The 9,466-nt window shown below is 44.5% G+C and overlaps 1 protein-coding gene across 2 annotated transcripts; it reads right to left on the bottom strand.

Annotated features, from left to right (window-relative positions):
• Positions 1-2,781: 2,781 nt before the first annotated feature.
• Positions 2,782-9,384, bottom strand: TMEM174 (transmembrane protein 174). Of its 2 annotated transcripts, XR_003989143.1 has the most exons (3): positions 4,910-9,378; positions 4,408-4,530; positions 2,782-3,380 (listed from the first exon to the last, which is right to left on the bottom strand). XR_003989143.1 is itself a non-coding variant. In XM_030470108.1 (2 exons), the coding sequence occupies exons 1-2, from the start codon at positions 5,037-5,039 to the stop codon at positions 3,278-3,280; spliced, it is 735 nt and encodes a 244-aa protein (XP_030325968.1). In that variant the 5' UTR covers positions 5,040-9,384; the 3' UTR covers positions 2,782-3,277. The 2 variants fall into 2 exon arrangements, 1 of the variants encoding a protein (XP_030325968.1); XM_030470108.1 differs by having other exon boundaries at positions 4,408-9,384.
• Between the last annotated feature and the right edge of the window lie 82 nt (positions 9,385-9,466).

Genomic DNA, 9,466 nt, shown 5'->3' with positions numbered 1-9,466 from the left:
CGGGCTCTCCATGCCTGTTATTTCACTTTGCAGCCCCACTCCTGCTGCACAGCATTACTCAGCTAACGTGGGCGCAGCCCATGAGATCCCACTTGGCTGTGCTGTATGTTTCTCTGCCAGACACACTGGTTCACTCTTGGGGATGGGGTGGCAATATAGCGATGTTCAGCATGTCCTCCTGATGTCTATTCACTCTGACAGCTAAAGTGGTGCCAATAATGATACTTGGAGCAGGCAGATTACCTATGTGCTGTATACAAACAGCATGCCCTAGTTCTTTGCAAACGACCCTTGGACTTCTCCCTGCTCCTTCATGCAGAGAGAAGTCTGTCTCATCAGTCACAGGGATGAAGAGGAGAAGGGTGCATACGAGTGCATTGTGCAACATCCCTCCCTACACTGAAGTCCTTTTGGATTTCCACAACCCCTTGTGAAAGTGGGGGTACTTAGTTTTTCAGTGATTTTGCTGGGTTTTTCACCACAGGTATTATTTACCCTCACACAAGCCAACTCTCAGTGGTGTGGGAGCTCAGAGTACTTTTTAATGGCATCTTTAGCTCTTGTAGTAAGGGAGAAAACCTTCACCCGTCGCGGCTCAAAAGCCAGCTGGCATACAACAAGGCAGCAGGTTAGAACGTACCGGCTCTGCATCCTTGCCCCGGCCCGAGCTAGTGTGGACACACGAACATTTTAAACCCGTCCAATTTCAGCTTGGACGCGGTGAGCTGAAGGGCGGGCTCGCGGCGCCTCCGAGCCCCCGCGCCGCGAAGCGGAGGCAGCCGCTGGCGTGACAGTAGTGCGCTCCGCGGCTGCACTCGGCAACCCCGTCCTCGCCGCCCCGGTGCCGGTGCCACCGCCCCGGGCACCGCCGCTCCGTGCACTTTGGCGCCCCCTGGCGGCGGCAAGGCGCACCGGCAGGGCGGAGGGTCCTGGGCGGGGAGAGGTGTCCGGGAGAACGTCCCCGGCAGCTCTCGGCGTGAACCTAGAGTCGCAGAATCATAGGTTCATAAAATTAAGTAGGTTGGACAAGACCTTTAAGATCATCGAGTCCAACCACTGCCCCACTACTGCCATGCCACTGACGGCATCATGTACACGGTTTTTGAACACTTCTGGGGGCGGCGATTCCACCCCTTCCCTGGGCAGCCTGTTTCAATGCCTGATCGCCCTTCCACCACCCGATCACCGGCCGGGGCAGGGGAAAGCGGCCCGGCGCGTGGGAGCGGAGGCTTGGGGTCACCGGAGAATCCAGGGCACTGCATCCCTGAGCATCCCGCAGGGCCTCTGTGCTGAAGGCCTGCCCTGTGCGCAACTAGGACTCTGGAAAGGAACAAGCCCTACTTAGAGGTTTATTTTTTTCCTAAGACCCCATTTTCCTAAATCCCGATTCAGTTTAAAAATAACTCTTTGAAGGATTTGAGCACTGCTACACTGGCTTGGGCAGGCTTTCTGCTCCGCTGTGTATAGCAGGGACTTGCACAGAAGCACCAGTGGCAGAAGCAGGTGCCTCTGGTGAAATCATGGTTTTGCGAAAAAGTGCTACAAGACCAAAGCAAAGCAAACCTTGACTTTCATATTCCTGTACTTCCTCACAGATACGGCGGACTTCAGGTTTGGATTTTATCTGAGGAGAAATTTGCACTCTGCAGCTGCATCTGGGTCATGGCATTTAGTGTTTTGAAACTTCTTGATTTTTGAAGCTCCTCAATCTTAAAGCAACTCTGTGCAAATTTTTTACTGCAATGAACAGACTGTGCTCAACTTCCTATCAATAGACATGTCTCTACCGATTTCAGTATGGATTTCTTGTGGGGGAGGGTGATTGGTAGAAATCTTGACCCTGGTCCTGCAATTGGATCCATCAAGCCTGACCTCCGTGCTCCTGCAGTCCTTGCTGGAGTCAGCAGAACTATGTGTTTAGTGTGGGGATGTGTCCATGTGGAACTAACTGGGGATGTGAGACCTTCCAGTTTCCTGCTGTGGAGAGAGGATGAGTTCACCTTTGTGTAAATACTGGAAGCAGAGCAAGAGAGCAAGATAGGCAAAACTGATGGGATCCTGCATGGGGAGATACTGACACAGCTGTGTCAGGGCACTTCTAGGCCTGCTCAAAAGCAGAACTTGAAGCATATGTCCAAATACAAAATAAAAATGAAAGGACTCATGGCAGTCTCGTTACTCTGGTGTTCAGACATCTCCTGAGCAAAGGTTTTTGGGACCTTTATCCTAGATTGCAAGATTTCAGAGCTTATGCACCTCATCCTTTGCTCGATATGGCTGTAAATCCATTTGTGGGTACGATGCCCGGAACCATGTTACCTTGAAAGTTGAAGTTGAGTAAGAAAGTTCAGTGCAGCCCACAGTTGCCTGGATGCTCTGGGGAACCTACAGCCTGAGCTGTGTGCTAGGACCCATATTCAAACAAGAAGGGACCTCAGGAGGGGTACCACCACTCCCATAGAGTGAGAGTGCAGCAGTGAGAAGCTGTGATTTCCAAAGGCTTTAAAACTGGTAGGACCATACCCCTCTGTCAAGGCTTCAGAAAGGTCCTGTTTCCTTTAGGGATATTAACCTAGTAGTTGTTAGGACTCCTGGTGGGAGTCAGTCCTTTGCATCCCACCAGGTGGGGAAGGGAACTGAGGTCATTATTTATATTTTCTCTGTTCTGGTTGAAGCAAAGTGCTCCAAAAATGCCTATAGGACTGGGTTGTACAGGTAAACCAAAGAGAGGAAGTCTAATGTGTAGGCTGGGCTTATTAATGAGTGAGCTAGTCTAAGGAATCAGACAGAATTAAGACTTTATAGGCAATTTCATGGATCAAATGTTTGAGCACTTTTGAAGTTTCCCAAGCAATCAAGAGGGAAAATGTACGAAGAATAAATCAAGTGTTTTCTAATGATGATGAATGTCCAGGAGCAGTCATGACCTTCCACAAACATCTTGCGCATTTCAAGTTCACACCGGCCAGCAAGTCTGAAAACCAGGCTTCTTGTTGGGGAACTCTAATATGGATTTAGATCCTTGAGCTTAATAGCTTTGCTATTAATAATTTTGCTATTAAATAATTAATAGCTCTGCTATTAAATTGCACAGCAAAGGGCTAATGAATTCTGAGAAAAAAAAGGAATTGGTTAAATATCTTCAGTGATACTGAACTGTGCATCAGTAACAAGATTTTGCTCATACTTGCTTATCATGCAGGTGTTTACAGAAAAAATTCATGGGGATTAAAAAGCTGATGTGTCTTAGAATTGTTGTCTGTTGTCCGTGGTCATTTTATGAAGAGAATGGATATATTTCCTCATAACGTGGAGGTGACAAGTCATCACAGGCATAGTCTTCCAGTGGTTCTTCTGGCTCATCGGAACGGTTCTCTGACCTGAAAATGGGAAGAGAAGCAAGTGCAAAAAAGAATTTAGTAAACACGAAGCACACAAGTAACATCAGTGCTGCAGTCTGTCAGCCTTATCTGGGCAAAGCACCTCCTGACTTCTTGAGAAAATGCTGTGAGATGAAGTTTTACTGGGACTGAACTCTTTGCTGTGTTCTTTTTGTGTCAGGAGGTGACCTTTGTTTTCATGCTGCTTATGCCTGTCACACATGCTGCTGAGAACAATGGGTCAGTCAGCAATTTTTCGAACAGACTTTGATAAATGAACTAAAAGTGACTTGTGTTCTAGGAAGGATATAATTCTGAGTAATTCCTATAATATTTTTCCTTAGAGAAATGAACTATATGAAATTACTTTGTGTCTGATTAAAGCAGTTTCATACTGCTCTGTAATATCATTGGTTGTGTATATGTCCCAGAACTAGGAAAAAGGTGGGGGCTGGGCTACAGTGGGAAAGGAGCATGTTGTGACCGGGGTAGTAGGAATGAGAATATCTGGTACCAAAATGATTCTTGCAGTGTTGTACAAATTGTTTGTTTGTACAAATTGTTTGTTTGTACAAATTGTACAAAATTATTTGTTTGTACAACTGTACAAATACAGTTGAGTGCACTGACTCAACTGTTGCGATTGTGTTTGAGTGGAAGCCCCTGGCTGTAGATTAAATAACCTTCTGGTCAACAGTCTGAAGTTAGTGAGATAAGCATAAACCCTCCCCCCCCCCCCCCCGAACAGGGGCATATATATTAATATCTTCAAAAATAACAAGAGATTTAGTAGACTGAAAATTGAAAGCGATTCATAAGTGAATTTAATTTGGATAATCATGCTTTCCAGAAAAAGTATGTCTCCATAGTCTTTACCCAAGAAATACTTTTAACAAAGAAAAAAACCCAACAATCTGAAGAAGGGTAACATCCTGGACTACTGATTTTTTCCTTTGAAACCATACCTAGCACTTGAAATAGCCAGAAGCCTGTGTCTAAACACACTAAGGCATTTCAGAAGAAGTACCTCTGATTCCTGGTGTTCTCCGGAGGATAAGCAGCGTAGTTCTCATCTCCAGTAAAAGCCAGGTTATCCAGAGGGTAGGCAGGGCAGAAGTGAGCAGAGCCCGGACTGGGAATTGATGAGGCACTGGGGGAAACAGCACCACAGCAGCTGAGCACTGGGTGAAGGTAGCCAGGGCTCACAGCAATGCCCTCCTGGGCTGGGTACGGCGGAGGGATGTACTGTACCACTGTGGCACCGTGAAAAGTTATAGGCTGGTTAATGCCAGTGAAGACAAAGGACTGTCCACTTGCAGTCTGGTCGAGATCTGACATATTTTCCTCTCTTTCTTTGCAGGTCTTACATGTAAGCATGTTAAATTTACAAACAGCAATCAGAATAAAAGTTACCCCAACAGACAGCAGAATAGGCCCTAGTAACTGAGTCCACTCCAGGTGAGTAATGCCATCGTATTTTATCCATCCCATCACAGTGAAAGTGATCCCCACCAGTCCCAAAAACACACCTGAAAAGAGCAAAGTGGCACCAGCTTTATCCCCATCTGACACCAGGGCATCGGATCTGTTTGACTGACAAGGAGTGACAGAAAAGACATTCAAGGAGAAATCTTCTACATTGTTGCTGTTTGGCTCCATTTCTGAGTATAGTGTATCTTCTGCCTCAAGGGAAAGGGGGCTTGTAAGAGCCTTAGCAGAGCTTTTAAAGTTGAAGGTTCAGGTTAGTTATACAAGAACTTTGTGTGTGTATGGTTAACAGAGTCCATCATGTGAAGGAATAAACTTTGCTTAGAAGAATAAAGGTCTGTGAAGTGAAGCCTGAAGCGGTCACTAAAGACTTCTTGAATTACCACCATCACTTCCGAAATGGCTTCACCCTTGCATGGTTGCTTATCTCTTCGTTTATCCTTTTCTTTAATTTGGCACCTGCTGATACTTCCTTGCTGTGCCCATGTCAGACGGGACAGAAAGGAAGCTGCGGCCACTGCAGCTTTTCCTAGGCCCCCTGCCAGCTGATGCATCCAACATATGGACAGCATACTGCCCATATGTTTAATCAACAGCAGTGTGGCAACTCTTGCTCTCCTTGGGCCACCACTTCCAGCTCAGTTTTCTGCAGGAATATGCGTGGCCATTGCTGGCAGTGCTTTGCAGTGCTCTGAAGCATGACATTTACAGCCTCACCTGCACCTCCATCGCAGTTTGTGTTGCAGTCTAGACCCCCCGTGCTTTAAAAAATACCAAAGTAGGCTTTCTGACAGTTTGCCAAGGGGGAGCGGTGGGAGGGTAAACAGCGACAGGGTGCTGAGTGCTGAACAGCCTTGGGAGAGCTGCTGTTGGGGGAGAAAGGTTATTTCAAGCCAGCCAAAGCTTTCCAGCTGTTTGAAGGTAGCATTAATTGCTCTGTAATTTCCCCTTAATTGTGGACATTTTTTGTTGTGGGATCTCCACCCCTTTCTCAAAGTTTACACTGAATAAAGCTTGCATACCCTAAATAGCGCACTGCTGCAGGAATGAGAAAGCATCTCCTGTAATGTTTAACCTGCTAAAGCAAGGGACCTTATCCTGTACCTAGAAGTACCTAGAACATTTTCTTTTACATCACAATGAATTGTTTTGTTGAACATATGTCCTATATATTAAACAGACTGCTTAATTGAATGTTGAGATTTTCTGTTTCCTAACAGTTTCAGACTAAAGTATTTGCTGTCAGAGGGTTCTGGTAGAATATCTTTGTATTGAGGAAAATCTCCAACTACTCGATCTGTTTTGACTTGCATGTCAGGGGAGTACACACAGGACAGAGATTACTACTCATATGGTAGAACATACAATGCTATTTTCTGCTACCTACAGCTCTGGGGAAGCAAGCTTATCCTGATATTTATAAGATGAAAATAGCTCTAGAACTAGAAAACTCACCTTTCAGACTGCTTCTTCAAAATCAGTAAAGGTGCCTTTAGTCTACTGTGCCTTCATATCACACAGCATGACAACAGCTCACTTCTGGAAGGGCTGCTCACTGAATTTGGCACCTTCAGAACTGAATGCAATTGCAGATGGGAATTTCTCGTTTGTTAGCAGATAGACCTTGAGGAATATTAGTGCTGGATTCCTTTAGAAAATGTCTGGGAAGTTTCCAAAGTCAGTATTATGTCTCTTCTATTACCAAGGGTGCCAATAAATTTTCTGACAAATACACTCAAGATCAGCCTTTCCCACAGCATCAGGTCTAGTCAGGAATCTGCACCACTTGAGCAAAGAATTAGGGCTTGCAATGCAGTGGTTTCGTATGATGACAACTAAATCAGAAAGTGCTGAAATACTAGCTAAGCTGTCCTTGTATTGGTAGTTATAGCCAAAACTTTGTATTTGGTAAACTTAATGGAATGAACTTCTGCTACTGCTCTCTGCAAGTCAGGTTTTTCCATACCATGAATCATTCGTGTCCCTGCCCGCTGAATCTTCCAGGCTTTCCAACATCCTTTTAAAAGCAGCATTATATCATAATAGCTAAGTAATGATACATACAGATGTAGAGTCACCTCCCTCCTCTCTCTTATTCAAGAACTCAGCAGCTGCTGTTGGCAACAGGATTGTGCTGGAGCACTTCCTCAGTCCTACGCAATAGTCCTTAGATGCTGGCTGGAGTCAGAGTTTTCCAAGGTGAATGTTGCATCATCCCATGGTTGATGCTCTTTGCCTCTGGCCTAGGACACAAGTTCATGGTTCTTGAGCAAGTGAACAGTACAGCTGGAGAATACAGGTGGTTTCTTCCAAGACTGCTTGTTGCTTGTCACTTGAACTTTGAAAATGGGATAGAAAACACTTTCTGTTTGGTGTGGTAGGATCTAAATTAAAATGACACCTTTCCCTGTAAACTGTCTCCTCTCTGTAAGACATAGTTTCCTCTAAGCCTCCCCAAATTTCTCCCATTATTTCCCCAGACAGTGGCAATGCTGCATTCAGGCCAGTGTCTAGGTTTTAAGAGATTACCAGATCACATTGATTTTTTAAGGCCAGTACTTTCCTTTGCCAAGTATCTCTATATTCTGGGGATTCATTTAAAGATGCTGATGTATTATATGCATCCCTTGTTACCTGGAATAACTCATAAACAAATGTTTTGTGAAACCTAACAAATTGGTCAGAATGAGATTTTCAGAATGAGTAGTGTTTCCAGATCTCACTACAGTTTTCTTCCCAGCTGCTTCAGGGACCTTAACCCTGAACACAAGCACTGCTTTGCTTTCTGTTCCTCTACATAATTTTCTATCACCAATGCAAAGTCCCCCTGCAGTGCTTGCTGCTGGAAGTAGGTTTTCTGTAATGCTCTGCACCTCCTAAGTTCTCTAACTTGTTTCGAGAGTCATCCTAGTAAACACTGGCACGTCTTCACTTAATCCTTTTCTCCTTCTGCTATTTGTTTTTACATAGTTGTTCACAATAATCAGCCCATTGTAGTAAGGCTTTATTTTCTTGTGTGCCTGTAATATAGTCAGGGACTTAGTCACAGAACATGCAAAAGACGTCATATAAAAGAAAATGATACCATGATATTGCACATTGATTGGCTTTAAACAGAGTACAATCATCAGTCCATAATGGAACATTCAATTGTAGGGAGATAAAGAAGCCAATGCTTTTCCTAAGAAAGACTTCTTCCTAGGGATAGAAGCATTTTTAGTGAAACAACACAAATTATGTGTGTAAGAGCAGTACCTGAAGAATCGCCATGAGTGGGCCTTGCACACTGGGTCCCTGTACTACTGCACTGCCAGCCTCAAAGTGTAAATAAGCTGTGAGGAGCAGGTTCAGCCAGCTGCCCACAACCGCATCTACCTGCAAGGTGGTTTTACATGCTCCCAGGGAGCGTTACCTTGTCAACAGGCACACCAAATTGAAGGTATTTTCATGCCTAATTATCCAGCTACATACATGTGTGATAGCGGAGAAACCACAGCTCTAAATGAAGGCTGACACATTTGTTGCAGAAACATGGAGGTATTGACAAAAATGTCTGCCTGGGCACAGAAATGCCCTGGGAGCCATTACTCTGAAGGGGCAGGATGGAAAAGGGATAGATGGATACAGCACTACCAACCACAAAGGGCAAGGATGGGGAGGGTGCAATCCAGCGACTATTGCTATCCTAAAAACATAGCATCATTGCAGACATCTGCAATATCTCAGTTTTTCAGATGAGTTAGCTTTCCTTTTTTTAGCTGCTGCTGAGGCAGAAAGATTTCCTGTAGAGAAGAGGCATCTATTTATATTTTCATGAATTTTTCTCATATCCAAAGGATTGTACTGTTGCAGTTAGAAGAACAATGTCAGTGCAGAGAGCAAGGAAGAGAAACCTTAACTTCACTTACAGAGGATAAGCAATCCTTACCTCCCACTTTGCCTGTTTAAGTAAGCGTGAATCAGTAACCAACTTGATTTGCTCCCTAGCATTTGTATGTCAAGCACTTAAGCTAACCTTAGGGCAGAAAGGGGGTTATAGCACCATTAGTGTGACAGTAAAATATCTCACTTCCTCAATAAAAACACTATTCCGTATTATTTTAAGCTACTTTTATAGTTTTACAAGGTGTTGCTTCCTTTCCAATACAGGCATTTCATCCCTACTCCCCACATCAAAAATTCCTCCCACTAATGCTGTTCACCCAGTGGTAGCCTTCAGTGGTGGAGGCAGATCTGCTAGCCTCTTACTCATGTTTTCTGACCTTGCTGAGACAGATTTCAACAACGCAGTAAGCAAATACTCTTGCCCTGGCTAAGTTAGCTCTCCTGGTGCTGAGCAGTTTATGGAGATGCAGCCAGCACATCCACTGAGTTTTCAAGGAGTGATTCTCCAAGTCAAAAATAATACAGCTAATAATAATAAGCTAATACAGCTGTACATTGAACTATTTCCTAAGCACCTTCTCAAAACAATACAAACACTTGTCTTCAGTCCTCATTTTCAGAGGTAACTAACACCTACCGTTCCAGGGAGGTTCAGGTGCTGACTCCAAAGAGTCAGGTCAGCAGCTTTCTAAAGCATGCTTTCCTTGAAGACT

Source organism: Strigops habroptila, chromosome Z (assembly GCF_004027225.2).
Source record: "Strigops habroptila isolate Jane chromosome Z, bStrHab1.2.pri, whole genome shotgun sequence".
NCBI lineage: Eukaryota > Metazoa > Chordata > Aves > Psittaciformes > Psittacidae > Strigops > Strigops habroptila.
Note: the sequence above shows the minus strand (reverse complement) of the source record. Positions and strands in the feature narration are given on the sequence as shown.

What these genes read in the sequence shown, in the direction of transcription:
- TMEM174 (XM_030470108.1), bottom strand. Translation starts at nt 5,039, where the DNA reads ATGGAGCCAAACAGCAACAATGTAGAAGATTTCTCCTTGAATGTCTTT. An exon ending in GAGAACACCAGGAATCAGAG is followed by an intron (nt 3,381 to 4,407) that starts GTACTTCTTCTG and finishes TCCCATTTTCAG; the next exon opens with GTCAGAGAACCGTTCCGATG.